General features: G+C 36.9%; 1 protein-coding gene across 3 annotated transcripts; it reads right to left on the reverse strand.

Annotated features, from left to right (window-relative positions):
• On the reverse strand, positions 1-4,445 carry LOC135169445 (uncharacterized). 3 transcript variants are annotated; one of them, XM_064134482.1, is made up of 6 exons: positions 4,187-4,445; positions 3,879-4,094; positions 2,999-3,172; positions 2,697-2,891; positions 2,011-2,453; positions 1-1,779 (listed from the first exon to the last, which is right to left on the reverse strand). In XM_064134482.1, exons 1-6 carry the CDS (start codon positions 4,443-4,445, stop codon positions 1,777-1,779), a joined length of 1,290 nt encoding a protein of 429 aa, XP_063990552.1. In that variant the 3' UTR covers positions 1-1,776. The 3 variants fall into 3 exon arrangements, with proteins under 3 accessions (XP_063990552.1, XP_063990551.1, XP_063990553.1); XM_064134481.1 differs by lacking the exon at positions 1-1,779 and having other exon boundaries at positions 1,786-2,453; XM_064134483.1 differs by lacking the exons at positions 1-1,779; positions 2,999-3,172 and having other exon boundaries at positions 1,786-2,453.
• Between the last annotated feature and the right edge of the window lie 11,371 nt (positions 4,446-15,816).

Below are 15,816 nucleotides of genomic sequence, written 5' to 3' on the forward strand. Positions count from 1 at the left end.
TGATAAGCAGACATGTATTTATTACCTTCAACATTATACAGAAAACAGTTTTATTATGTGACAAAACTTATATTTAAATTTATTAAATCTATTGACAAAAAAACTCAGCCAATCAAAAACTTTTTTCCTCCTATCGACATAGTACATGTTTTCATCCGATTTTGGTTGAACAGTTAAAGATATGCAGTGTTTGTATCTCCAATTTTCATGAAAGATAATCACAACTATGAGATTTTTCCGCGAACAGAATATGAAAACTCAAAAAAATGATTGCAGGTATAAATTGTAGAAAAATCTTTTGTGGATTATTTTCATCCGCTTTTAAAATAAATAATCTACGTAGATCATTTGAATCCGAAATTTAATACGACATACCATATTAAGTCTTAATAAACTCTCTCTTACAATCTAATAATATTAGCAGTCAGTCTTCAGAATTCGAAGATTGTATTAACAAAATATCCAACAAAATAACGCACCAATGTTATTTTTTAAATTAGTAGTTTAGAATTGATAAATTATCGTGCTTCAATTCAAGCATGAAAACAGTCATTATAATAGCAATATTATGGATAATTTATTCCGCTATGGATGATAAGAATTAATTCTTATATCCATAGACAATTGCTGATACGAATTATCCTGATAAGAATTATTTTTTCATCTCGGAAAGACATCCTTTTTTTACAATAATGTCTTCTCCATCTGCAACTCCGGAACACAGAATGATATTTAGTTGCATTGATTGTGTGCTAGTTCTATATAATATTGCTTATTATATTCACTCTTTCAAACAAACTTAGAAATATAAAAAAGTCTTGGATAGGATTACATATAACTAATTAATTTCAACCCTTAAATTTGAAATCTTTGGGGAATATGGACGCAGTCCGATTGTGAAACTTCAACCTTATAAATATTATTTGACTTGAATCACCAAATACTGAAAACAGCTCTCAATGGCTGAAATTACTTTCATTAGAATTTTTCTTAAAAATTAAAAATCCACTTATTATTTTTCCCTTTAAACTTTTGGACATAATATTTAATCCCTGAACCAACAACGGATATTTATTCCCGTGATCTAACTTATGAGGAAATGACATAGAAAATACTTTATTATGCTAAGATACATCACATTTTCCAATTGTTATTTCCATCTTCTGGATTTCCGACCTCGCCAGGAGAAATATAATAAATATAATTAATACTTCAATGACAGCCGAATACTAAACAATATTCATATATTAATATATATTCTGCCCAATGAAACGCCTCGCGATAAAAATATATTGATAATATAAACTTTTCCTATTAATCGTACCTTTTATCAAGAATATCACAACTAATACAATTACGAAAATGAACTAATGGAGTCATATTAACACAGTGATTTTACAATTCCATTTATCCCGGAAAAATGAAGTATTATCGATTGGTATCAAAGGAACAAACTGAATTATTCTCGTTATGATGACTTGACCCGCGTTGTCGTTCCTTACGCCCACCCTCTCGATCGCCAGAACGTGACAACCAAGTACTTACTTCTGACATTATCTTCTTCTCATCAGTGCTGGATCCTATTACCTCAATTATCACATCAATCAGTACTTTGCATACTGTAGTGTTATAAAAATTTTTCTTTTTCTTTCCGCCAGCTTCCTTTCCGTAACCAGAATAGTGCAGTGACACTGTCTTCCTCAGAACCGCAGATAGGATAGTGGAAACACATATTTTCATCTCTTTTTTATTGCTTATCAAAACTCTCATGAATAATCACTAAAAATAAAAGAAGGGAAATTTTTTTGAATTTATGAACATGAGAAGACATCTTTGGGCTCATCGCCAGCGGGTTGGTTCTATAACCAAAGCGTTCCAGTGACGTAGACTTGAGTCCCGGTGATGAAAGATTTTTTCATCACCAGAAAACGAACCCAGTGCATGTGTCACCGCCCAATTTATTGATTTTACATAAAAAAGAAGAAAAACGATCAATTTCAGATATATTACCAGTGTTTCTACGAGATTTGGGTCCGTTGTCAATATCGCTTCGTATTCCTGGAACTTATCATCCATTTCAAATGGTAGTGGCGTAGACATCTGCTTCTGTATTTCAAGCAAGCTAGGACCAGAAGCTGGGGCTAGATTAGTGCCAATGATTGTGGTCTTGAGCTCATTCATAGACTGCTTTAAATCGTAAGCCATCCTGCGTCTTAAATTTTCGAGCTTTTCATCTAATTGCTGATCAAAGTAATCTCGAAGGGAGTTCAGGATTCGACGTTCATTATCAGCATAATGACTAGATGACAACTGGTTTTGTGGTCCCAGCATTTTTGGCATCTTAGCAGGGGGTACCATCATTGATCGTGAAGTTTTTGGAGTTCCTGGGCTCACAATCGAATTCAATCCGTCTTCAGCGCGTGTAGTAGACGATGCACGCCTTTTTCGGTTACCTTATGAAATTAAAGGAGGACCAAACGATATAAATTGATGGGTAGCAGCATCAGATGAAAAAAAAACTACCCAAGCCCCCACCAAAAATATATAATATAATCTAATTCTATATAAGTTCCGAATTTTGTAAAGAATGTTCAAAATATAAATTGGACCATTTTCAAATATTTATAAATATAAATTTTTTCATGCGGGAGGAACTTGGCCGATGATTGGTCATGGAATATCCGAGCCGATTTTACCTGAAGCGTTATGGACTAGTGGTGAAGGAGGTGTCAAATGAAGTTCTTTTCTTGTATTTCTCGCTGAGTCCATCGATTTTGTAGGTGACTGCAGAATTCCATCGGAGGAATCATTGCTCTCAGATTCATCAGTTTCGACGTCTTTAAGCAAAGTAATATTCTTCCTTGACCGCTGTTTAAATGATAAACATGCACCTGGAAATTATTGAAAATGATGATTTATCCCTGACCGGATCATTTAATTAACACGAACTTAGAATTACGTGCTACAGTCCCATATTACCTCAAAATTGATTTATTACCTGTTGGTACAGATCGCGATTTACTCGACATTTGCAAAAAGCCAGAATTATTTTGAGCCTTTGAGGCTCGAATCTCCTCAGGATTAGCTATAAGACAATCATGATTTTCGTCTTCAGAGTCAGATCCACTCTGGTAAATGCTTTGAAATCTTGTCTTTGGTTTTGCTTGTATACCTACGAAATTTTACAAGTTTGTAGTGAAGTAGTAACACAACGTAAGTTGTCTCCAGCCTTTGTTTTTTATAGCTATTTCAAAGTGGGGAAAGAATGCATGCATTTGAAAAAATATTTTTTTTGTAGAACCTATCGCTCCTACAAAAAAGGTTTCTATCAAAATTTTACCATTTTCCGTAGATGTTCACTTTGATTTACCTCTTCACAACAGAATTATAATGCTTTCCTACATAAGAGATGGTGGGGAAAAATGGAACGTTTCTCGTCCCCTCAACATTCCAATGCTTTTATGTATAAACAATCATATCAAGTGTAAATCATAAATTTTCCACTTTATCTTGTTCGCACGTAGTGATTTCTGTTAGCGACTCAATTTTTTGATGAGTAAAGAATTGCAATAAAAAAAAATAACCTAATATTTTTCGACCACAACATAATAAAAATTTTCTTATAAAATCATTCAATGCGATTCTCTCTTAAAACGATGTTTCGAGACAAATACACATGTAATGACTGCACAGATACATAATTAATATTTATTTTGTAAAAGATTTCAAAAATTCGGTCAATCTAATTCCCAATTTAGGGAACGATGGGTCTTTTGATGTTAAATACGAGAGTTGAATAAATTGGGGATGAATAATTGGGGTTAAGAGTGGTTATAATTGTTGATAATTGACTTTTACTTCATATTAACAGGACTTACCAGACTTTGGAGTTTGATTTCTAGGTGGAATCGGGATTTTAGTACTAAAGATGTTGTTTAGTTGAGACTTTGATGCAGTTAAGGGTTTTGCTGAAATTTTTGCTTTCGAGGAAGTTTCGGACCTCCCCCCCTTTCGATCATTTTCACCATCGGTTGTCTCACAGTTGAGAGTTACTTGGGCCTTTTTTAATCTTCTGCGACCCTGATCCAAATCAGCTGAACACAATCAACATATGATCCTTTAATATTGAAATGAACCCATCGAGCAATTCATCAAGTTATAAGTGGAGTCATTTCAATTTTTGTACCTGCTCCGGTGATGAAGCAAAATGGATAACTTTGCCAAGAGTCCTTGGGCGAGTGCAATTTTTCCAAGTAGTCGTCAAGTAGATGATATTCAGTTGTCGGTGGGAATTTACAGGTGTCTTCTTCTGCACTATTAAACCATTTTTTCGGCACCAAATCAATGCATGGTAGCCCTTTTTCGTTTTTCTCGAGAAATTCGATGACTGCGAATGGTTCGCTGAGATTTTTTGGATCGCGAGATGGATGTGAGGTTTCCGACATTTTAGGTTATGAAAAAAAATCACGATTCGTACAATTGAACCTGGTGTTTTCGAGTAGTTTCATATAAACTGATAACTTTGCAGAATGATGCATATAGCTTATTATTTAACAGAAAAAATTGCGTTTCTATTTCCATGTGTTTTGAACGGTTTTTTGTCATCACCCCACTGATGCTTCTTTTTTAGCGCCACTATTCCTTCAAAACGATTATATCACAAATATCTGTCAAACACTTAACACACATTTAATTCACATTAAATTCTCACTTCTTGTAATTTACCGTCAACTTAGTTGGTGAAATCCGAATTTGAGACAAAAAGCCCGATAAACGGATGATACGAGCAATTATGAAAGGTTATGTACACGGACGCCAGATCTAACCGATTTATGTCCCACTTGCATGTAACGACTCCACTATTGAAATTTTCTAACGACCTCGATGATCGGATTTTCATGTCGATTGTTGATTTAAAACATAAAATTGTTTGTTTCTTCCACAATTTTAATCACGAGTTCAACTAAAACATATACCCTCATTCATATACCCTCTTACCAAAAAAAAACTGCATTTCACAATGCGAACAATTTTTACGTTATTTTCTAGTGGAGGAGGGATATGGCGTATTGTCGTCCAGTTACATTTAATAAAGCACATTTGTGTTTAATTTTGTGTGCCTTCTTACATGTCATTTCAGCTGCCCAGGACTTAATGTAGAATATTCCTACTCGACTGGAAAAGTCTGGATAACTAAACGCCTCTTCCCTACTACTTTCCTGGTGTCCGAAAATATATATACCAGTAAGATCATCACAAATTTTGGATTTTCCTGATTTAACGAGAATTTGTGAAATTACGAAAACTTTCTCAATATCTAGGAGTACCACGTTATTTGGATGACTTGTCGTCAAGGTTAGACCATTGATGTTGATCATATTTGATGTTAAATGAATTTCCCCATCAATTATCATCGTTGTAGGCTTTCTCGCGATAACCCAATCACTCAGTATGTGTTTCTGATTAATTACCATGGTTCCTCCAGACTCCATCTCAGTTAGTCTGTTGATAATTTGTGTGAGTGGTTTTATCGAAGAATGAACGAGTTTTTTAAATAAACCAATGTAACTCTCTCCCCAAAACGCTGAGAGCTCATTCAGAGGAATTTTAAAGTATTGGGCATCATTAGCAACGTGGATGATACTATGCCAACTGAGAACTTGAGCCCCTTCATCATTATAAACATCAGGTAACGTCTCGAAACAAATTTTTAGCAGAGATCCAGCATATTCACTCAAATCCTTAACGAATTCCTTACTGTTTAAAATTCTGCTAGCAAAGACAAATAATGAGAAATGACAACGTAAAGGTTTCGGTAAGAAATCTTGTAACACGACGATACCACAATAATTAAGGAAAAACTTGAATTGTGATGCTTTCCATCTTGAGATATTATTCACATCAAATTCTTTCCTTTGAAATTCAATAGGGATATCGGCTTTTAATGACCTCATAATACCATCAAGCCGACGAACATCAGCTAATTTGATCCTCTGGGCTGAACTTCTCGTTAGCCATTTATCCAGCAGCCATTTCATATTACCAGAATAGAATAAATGCATTAAATCTAATGGCACTTGTTTTGTCAGATCGAATCTATCCAAAGAGAGCAGCGGGGACACAGAACCTTCATAATGATGTTCTGGTTGAACTCGCGTCTCGTAGGATACTTTAGTGCGTAAATTTGCATTGGTCACTGGATATATGCGTTTTCCTCGTCTTCCACAACCTACTGTAATGCCCTTGGTGAAACACCTTCCACAGGCATAGAAGGCTCCAGGAGCTTTGTGGCAGCAAATGAATGCTCGAGCTGGCGAATCAGCCACTATTGCTACAATTTTCACCTCAAAAACCTTGTCATCAATGCGCAAACCATTTTCTTGGAGTTCATTGGCCTCTTCAACAAAATCAGTCATGAATTCTGTGGCTGATAATGGTTTCCCATCCCCACAATAAATCGCGGCAGCAAAGGGTTTGGTAGTGTAATTTGGATGCTGTATTTTTATTGAAATTGGCCAAATTTCCTTCTTAGCATTCCGGTATACCTGCATACCGTCAATATGAACCAGAAGAGAAATGTCGTTTTCTCGATAAATTTGAGTTGAAATTATTTTTCTGAGTCCCGAGGCGATTCCCAAATAAATGAATTCACCTGGAATCTCATGAACTCCTCTCATGGTTGTTAGGTGTCTGCAATGGGGAGTTTGCAAAAGCTGCCGTGTAGTCTTGGGTATTGATGTGTAACCTTCACTTCTTAAAATGGCTAACAATTCATCGATTGCTTCTGCTGTTGTAGCTCTTCTGAATTTCACTGCCCATTGATTAATTTTTTGCTCCATTCCCCGCGGTTCCAATTTGTCCAGAGTTTGTGTATTCTTGTCTCCAATGCTGTCAGTGAATACTTTGTTGAAATCATTGTCAATGTCATCTGAATCACCATCACAACCTGAGCCCCCAAGAATTGGTTCATCCCTGTCTCCAACGCTGCTATTGGATTCACTGATGCAATCATTAAGATGCTTATACGAGCCACAATCACCATCACCACCCGACCAACTATCACCACAAGCACTAGCATTATCATCGAGATGTCGAACATCGACATCTCCACTAATTTGATCCACAATAGATCCACTACGGATAGTTATTTCATTGGCTGTTGGCAAACTAACCTCTTCCTCATCGGCATTATTGCGTTCACTGTAATCCGGAGTTTTTTCTTTAGCGCCTTCTACGTTTACAGATTCTTTTTTCTTCAGTTGATGAAAATGTCTGTATTTTTTAACCCGTGAATATGAACTCTGAGACATATTACAATAGTAAAAGAGTAATATTAAAATAATAAATTGCCGCACACGACACTCATGTCTACTGCCACAATCAGACTACTCAACACGCCATCTTACGGGCTGTTGTCATAGAATGTGTGGTATACGGTGATATCCACGCATATTTTCCCCTGAAATAGTATGTTCAGAAGAAATAATGGTACCTTCGGAAGAAGGAGAATCAAAGGACGAAAAATTTAGTGAAGGAACATTCCCCATGAGAATTCAATTTTTGGAATGCTGTTCCATATGGGACCCAAGCCTGGCAAACCATGCCCCTTGTCTGCCTGGCCATGTCTCGGGGCAAGCTTGGTGACCCAAGCCTGGCAAGCCATGCTCTTTACCAGTCTGGCCATACCTCGGGTCAAGCGTGGTTGCCCAAGCCCGGCAAACCGTGCTCTTTGCCAGTCTGGCCATACCACGGGCCAAGCTTAGTGACCCAAGCCTGGCAAGCCATGCTCTTTGCCGGTCTGGCCATGCCTCGGGCCAAGCTTGGTGGCCCAGATCTGGCAAGCCAGTCTCGTGCCAGACCTGGCCCGTTTCGTGGACATTGGCATTTCCTACCTGGGTAGCTCAACCAAAAATACACGAACACAGTTCCGTGATTCCCGAGTGCGGGAATTAATCTATTTTCATATGAACATGTGAAAGAATATCATCGTGACCTTTGAAATATAATTAAATCCGTCTAATGTTAATATAAAAAACGATTGCAACTATTGATGATTCCTTGCGGAATGTTGGGCTGGAAAAAAAGACTTATTCTTCTAGACAGTCTCTATGCGCCAGCTCTTGTAATATTTTTCATTCGCCATGACATAATTTTGGACTTTTCCTTAGATTATTATAATAAGCACTCATTTTTCCTATTCTGATCGAAAAAAAACTTAAATATTTTTCCCACGAAAATAAACATGTTTTATATTTATTCACACAGGTGAAACATTCATTCTACTTTCAGCTTTAATGCATTCGGAAGGCCCATTAGTGACGCTCTGATAACACATTTCAACTGCCAAAATTTCTACAGATAGAAAAAAAAATCGATTGTAAATATATGAACACTCTCTCACGAGTGCTCACCGCATGCTATCTAGAATACTCTCGTTTATTAGTCACTGCAATTGAAGGTGGATATAAAATGGGGAATAAAATATGTACTGAAATGGAATATATATGTAGAAAGAATGGAAAATGTGTTATTACGTGCCTACAGATATCTAGTCCTCCAGTAAATATGAATGGCTTTAATATTCCGTAAGCACGAAAGCGCGACTTTTTAAAGTTCATGCATACCCAGTACGTGACCAGAAAATATTACGAAACCTTCGCGCGCGAGGGTACATCGGATAGGGTCCATGAGGTTGGGAGTAGAAAAAAAAATGGAGATGAGGAAAAAAGGCAGACACTACAAATGAACCTCTTGGTTTTCGACTATACTGACTCGTGATTTACTAGTAACGTCGGTGCACAAATTTTTCTCCATATGAAACACAAAATGATAACTCTAAGTGGAATTTTAAGTTTTGTTGTGAAATTAATGAACTGTTTTTGCCAAATTTATTCGGCTTTATTTGTTTTTTAAGTAGAATAATATGTATTTTTGGAATATTTTTCGGAAATCGTTGCAAGATTCTTCCAAAAAACATTCTGGAGAGCTTTGTGGTCATCCAAAAGTCTATTTTTTGTCCCTCCAATGGTTGGTTGGTCAATGGTGAGAGATGTTTGTTAATCACCGGCAAATGAGCAATGGTAATTAGTTTCGTAATCCTCGGGGGTCGATTACAATTTGTCATAGCAGTGTCACTCAATTCGTCTGTTAAAAGCCCCGTGAATGAGCCGATAGCCGGATGTGAATGTTACTGAGCTTCACACAAACAATAGCTGCATGCATGCCGCTTTATACTATACAAAATGTTCTTTATATTTCAACAAATAAACGAATGCACTTAATTCATTCGTTAAAATTAAAAATGCCTTGAAAATGAGTATTATCATATTTATAATATTTAATTGGCATCATGACCTTTTCCGTGCTCCTAATTCAAACTAATTTACATTTCACATGTTCGCAGCCGCGGCTCTCTGGCTCAGCGACGGTCATTAATCTTGGGTGAATTTAATTTCCAGTTTTGCCCATAGCCGAGTACCACTTATTCTTATAATTTGCTTCCTGACTTTGAATGAAAATCTTTATTTCCATTCATTGGGCTTTCATTTAATTTTCATTATAATTACTTGAATGTCAATTGTGCCAATCAACATGGAATACATAATACTGGACAATTATTGTCATTGAAATATCCATAAGAATGTACCTTATCGTGAGAAATATCTCATCCGGTTGTGAACAAATAAAGCATGACAAATTTTCCCTATCAGGGAGAAACGATAAAATTCATAAAGAAAACAAACAAGCAGAAGGAAGCTCATTTTTGATAAAAATTTATCGTCTGCAATATCTTTCGTTAATTGATCGCTCTCGAATGTATCTAAATAATTTTGCATCCTGTTGAACATAAGATGGGCAAAATATCGGGAAGGGAATGCCGATTTGAGTTTCTAGAAGATAATCAATCTCATCAACTTCTCCTTCTTTTTCATGCATTTTTGCATATTCTTTTAAAATCGTGAAAAACTGATACTTCCGCTCACGTGAGTGGCACAAAATCTTTCTAAATTTATAATGTAGGATTAGCAATTTTTCATGCTATGCGTGCAAAGTTGCGCATGCGCAGTACCCTCCGCATTAGCTCTTTACAAGGATTTGGAGGCGCTGTAAACGGGTTTACTATCTCTCCTCAGCGTCAACCACATGCATGATTGTTTATCGAGTTAGTATAGAGATCAGTACATTATACTGTACATTGTATGAAGTTTGGGTGTAGGTGGAAGAAATTCTTTCGATATTATTCACCTCGCGTGTAAAATTCCGAGGTTTATCCGGGACACGCGAGCTAGCCTCAAATTTAAATGTACACGCCCTACCCGGATGAGTGGCTTCACAGTACCCTCGGTGCGTTAGACAAGCCGGTGGTGATATACTACACTGCACGCAACAATTATCAACGAAACTACATATACTTTTCGAATACGGACAGGGAACGAAAACAACACGAACGTTGAGTGATGGAGGGAAGTACATGGCCAGTGGCTGAGCACCATTTATAGATTTAGCGGTATTAATTGGTCTGATGGAGAAGCAAAGATCAAAAGTCGGAACAAGAAGCCCATTTAAATGAACCTTTGACAAAGTTGGAACAGGCTCTCTTTCTTCCAGCCCTCGATCATTCCCATTTCACTCATTTCTCATTCATCTTTCACCCCTTTGTCTGCACTTGTGAAATCGAAAGCGCCATTTTCACAATTCAACGACCATTATTTTAGGTACCGAGTCGACGTCGATATGATCATCAACGAAAAATCTATGAAAAGAGTTTCCGTTTTGAAAGACAATATATTTTTTCATTTCATGCGGTAAATGAAGGAGTTTTCATTCATTTTCTGGGGGCCTTTATCGGATCTTTATGTTCTTGAAATTGATGAGATCTATATCCAAACAAGGAGTCCAATGAGATTTTATGTCCGGAGAACATTTCACCGGGTTGGTGACTAGAGAGCAGAGCTGTGTCCACATGTTAACTTGCAGTTATTGGCAATGCCGGGCAAACTCGAGTGCGTTACGGTGTTTTAACGCTAGTTTTTTATTTCTATTTATCATTATGATTGAGTAAACTCGAGAAAAATTATACTCTTTTCCATGTTTGCTAAAATTAAAAACTCAATGAGTGTATCCTTCATTGCTTTCTAAATAAATGACTGATAATTTAAAGCCTATCAAAATTGCCTAAAATGAATAAAAAATAAAATATACTTTCAAGTGTATTTACATTGAATTCGGGTGATATAATGGATTGTCACAATAAATAATAAATATTGATCTGGAAATTGAAGTGACTATTTGTAATGTAATGCAACAATAGACCTGTATTCGAATAATTTCAATGGAATGACTTTTTCCTTATGCCTTCCTTTCAGATCCTAAACAGAACGTTCATATGAAAAATACAATTTGAGCAGTTGCCAAGCCTCTACACAGAGCTCAAATTCGCTTGAGCATAGCTGATCGTCGGCCTCTCGATAATAGTACCATAATATCATGGAATTGACGGATACCAGCATGACCCATCGCATTTCAACTAGTTTAGGTTTCCGAATCCCCCTAATTCCCCTGTCAGCACACATGTTATCCCTTTCTCTGTACATCGCAAACCCCCATCCTCCCTCTACCTTCACAAGTATACACACAAACAGATATTTTCCAAGAGTAAATGTTTGTCGAATGATATTCAACGTTGACTAATAACCACGCCTGCCCCGTTGGAGACGCCCTAAATTATGCACTTTGAATGTCTCCACTTACGACACACTGTTGATTATATCACTGGCAAGTGGTGAAATCGTCATGACGATGCAGAAGTGTTTCCTCACGAGAAGTGGCAAAGACTTGAGTCGACTAGTGAAGCCGGTGCCTGTAACGACTATCAAAAGAGAACGAGTCTTGCAGATTTGAAAAGACCTCCTGATATTTAATTAAATATATCAATTGCCATCGGTCAATGGGTGGAGGAATTGAATTTTGTAGGTTAGGTTCAACACTCTTCAACCATTCCGATGAACAATTAGGAATTATTCTGACTTTCCTTGATATTCGAGTCGACTACCTCAAACAATCGAACAGTCGTTTGATAACCTTTTAGCTTCAAGAGGGATTTTACGCAGACTCTAAGCGAAAGAACTCAGTCTCGCACTTGAAAGTACTTGTCATTACTAAATAGTCATTGCCATTGAACGATATAAGGACTCCTCTCGCTTGCCTATACGTTTCCAAAGATTTCTCCTGTCAAGTAGTTATCCCGGATTTTCAAATCTGATTTCACCACGGTATTTTCAACCATGAAAAAGTAATGTGGAGATCTGTGCACGTATATCAATTCCAACAGAGTTACACATACACACTTTCAGCATGGAGGAAAAGCACTCAAGTTTGAGCTTGGATACTTTTCCCACCTTCTTTTCCTCTCTCTTTTTCACTCGTACGTCTCATATCTTCGCTTCCACAAATGCTGTCACCATAATGGAACGTCAGCACGAATCGGCGTGAATGCTGGCAGTGGTGTTATTGGTTGTCAGAACCTCGAGACGTAAACGAAAATTTCGAATATTTGTATTTTTCCTCTGACGAATACATTGGTCAGAGTATGTTTCAGCATAAATGTCACCAATTTTTAGCTTTCGCTCGGACGTCAAAGAATAAGTTAAAATATCCTAGGCTAATTATTTTTCATATTTCCTTTGATGCCTCAGGAGTTTCAGAATATCTAGTAGAGGTGTGCTAAACAGAGTCTACATCCGTAGAAAAATACAAATATTCTATTCTATTATTTGTTTTATTTCAACACAATTCGTTACAAGTGTTGGCGAGAACCTACAACTGGCCATCGCTCGCAGCTTTCCGCCAATTATTTACATTCTGTATACAGAATAATAAGTGAAATGCACAAAACAAAAAAAATAAAGCCAAAAGGAGTCTACGTGTTAGAGATATTTTTCAACGAAATTGAGTGTGTGGTCGGGTGATACAGCATAGGCGCTGAATGAGAAGTGCTAGTTTTCCTATTTATTGCTGGGGGTTATCTAGGTCACCCCAGGAGCAAATATTCTATTTTTATACATATAATATAATATTTATAAAGGACAACATTTCGAGGGGGAAATGATCAATAGAAATTCCGAAATAGATTACATCCCGAAACGCTAAACGTAAATTCCGTTTATGTAGTTGGCTTTTACGATTTCCGAAACGTGTTTTACGGTTGAAGTTGAAGCTTTAACTATACTCAAAATCCCCGTAAATTGCATTTATACGTAATCGTAATTTACGACAATTATAAACGTAATTTACGAGTTGGTTCTTTATTTTAACCGTAAAATACGATCCTTTTGAGCGTAAAATCTGATTTTTATGATGGAAAAAACCTACTGAACATAATATGGATTTTAAGAGAAATTAACAGTTAGCCAAATATAATTGACGATTATCTTGGAAGATTTCTTGAATAAAAATAATTGAATCATTATGCCCAACACTATAAATCAAATTGAGAATAATTAGGAGAACAGCGGTTCTTTGCCGGTGATTTATAGTTGAGGTGATAATTAGTAATTATTCTTATTACTAATAGAGAAAATAAATTGAATAAAGTGAATTGAGAAAGACACCTGCTGTCAGCAAAGCGAAACTCTTTCCATTTGGGACCGTGGAAAAGGCAATTCCATCTGAAAAGAAAGAATTTACGTAAAAGGGTGAGCCGGTTCAATAGCGTAATAAATTATTTTGTTTTATTTAATCGAATTTCTTCACCTCGATTTCAGATGTCCCAAATGGGGAGGGTTATAAATTGGATTGGCTGATATCACTGCCATTTATCGGGCTGTCTACGTGTCTAAAGAGGATCTCGTTGAACGCCTGGGACAAGCATTCTCTTTGCTTCAATTTTTTTTATCATACTCCAATGCCGTAGCAGCCGCCTTTGCCGAAGACCGGTGTGGGAAATTTCAAAGGGATCCATCGGAGTGGGTTTCTTGCACTTACCTCAGCCCTCCTCCGCCTCCTCCTCTCTTGGCTTTATTACAAGATATGCGATGACTCGGCGAAGTAAAAATATAAGAGAAAAATATAAGTCGAATGATAAAGGAGAAAAGCCAAACACCACCAGGTTGGATGAGAAATGAAGAGCCCTTGAAGGTTCAAACGGGAAAACTTTCTTCTCTTTATTTCTCGGTGTTATTAAAAAATCCTCAAGTTCCTCGTCAATAACTCTGGCATTTTGCTCTTTTACTCATTTTCGTTGCACTTCTCGCTCATTCCTGTGGCAAGGAAAAAAACTGAAAAAAATGGGGGGAAAAATTATAATCATGGTGGCAAAGAAAAGAGCATGAGCCCTGAGGGTGTTAATTCAACATTTTTCAGCCACAAAAAATGAGCAAACATGAATAGAAAGAAAAACGATATCGAGAAAGAGAGAGTCTGGAAGACTCATTCAGAGTTTTTCGTGCGTTAAATAACAAGGAGACAGTACATTATGCCGGGTGACTCCTGGCATACATTTGAGGGGGAGGGGGCGTGTTGGAAAATAGCTCGGAAGTGCTCTTACGAAACGGCAAGGGGAGAAAGAATCATTACGTTGTAAAATGCGTTCTCTCTGACATTTTGTGTTGGCAAGTGGTTGTTCAGCTTGAAGTATTAAAAATTGTGACAAAATTTGGCAAAGAAATGGCACCGTCTTGTATAACCAACTGTGCAAGAGCCTCGATATTATGGTAAAATTATAAGAAAATGAAAAGAAGGGAGGAAAATCGAGTAATGGAAGAAGTAGAAAGGGTAAGGACATTGTGAGGCTAAAGCACAAGAGCCTTTCTGAGCGTAGCAGTTGGGAGAACGAGGCAGTTTTGCGGGAAAATAAAATAATGGAAATCGTAACTATGTAAAACAGACGCCGGCTGGTGCACCTCCACCCTCTCATTCGCCCTCCCCTCCTCCGTTATCATCCTCTCTATTCAGTCCTTCTCTTTCTATTGACTTTTTTCTTCGACTTTGTGGTTAATTGAAATTAGCCAAATTTTACGATATTTTTATTACACTCTTTGTAATTCAATTATCACACCGGGTTTTCCGCTCCTGACACCTTGTCATTGCTGAAATACATCTTAATAAATCAAATCTATTGGAAATATGGCTCGAATTATTTCGAATTTTTCATCATCAATTGATCATGTCAAGAGATGCTAATCTATCAAATTACGCCCAGTAAATTCAGGACCACACTCCTATTACACATACGCCTATTCCTAATTGCCAATGAACACAATGATATGTACAGTACGTGTTTGCGGAAGTATTGAACGCCAGGAGCTTATACACGTTTGTTTATATTTCAATACAACCTTCCGAACCTCTGGTCCCCGAGTTTGTTGAGCGCTCAGTCGATAAGCACGAACGATTTTCTAGTACAGAGGCACAATAAACAACTCACTACACAGCTAATATAATCTATAGGATTCGATTAATCGTTGGGAAAACAATTCCACAGCTACTTTATTAATTTGGAATTGAAAAGCTGTCTTGTCTATGTTTCTGTATAAATTTGACAAATGTAGGGATCTTTTATCGAAAATTTCTTTAATACCAAGAATTCTTGAACATTGAATTGATCTAAGCCTGACTCCTACCGTAGTGAAGGAACTATCTATCGTCTTTCTGTGCGGGCATTGACTGAGACATTCGATTCTCATACTTCGATTAATTTTTATATTAAAACAACTTCACCATTGTAAACAAACCACACAAACTGCAAAGTCACTTTGAAGGAATTTTGGATCCATAGGTGGGGTAATTTCCAAAGGTAATTGACGGTAATGATACCAA

Source organism: Diachasmimorpha longicaudata, chromosome 15, assembly GCF_034640455.1.
Source record: "Diachasmimorpha longicaudata isolate KC_UGA_2023 chromosome 15, iyDiaLong2, whole genome shotgun sequence".
Lineage (NCBI taxonomy): Eukaryota > Metazoa > Arthropoda > Insecta > Hymenoptera > Braconidae > Diachasmimorpha > Diachasmimorpha longicaudata.

Bases quoted from the DNA above. Each gene is read 5' to 3' on its own strand.
- LOC135169445 (XM_064134481.1), bottom strand. From the start codon at position 4,445: ATGTCGGAAACCTCACATCCATCTCGCGATCCAAAAAATCTCAGCGAA. The intron at 3,173-3,878 runs GTAAGTCCTGTT...AAAATTTCGTAG, and splicing joins AAATCAAACTCCAAAGTCTG to GTATACAAGCAAAACCAAAG. The intron at 2,892-2,998 runs GTAATAAATCAA...AATAATTTCCAG, and splicing joins ATCGCGATCTGTACCAACAG to GTGCATGTTTATCATTTAAA.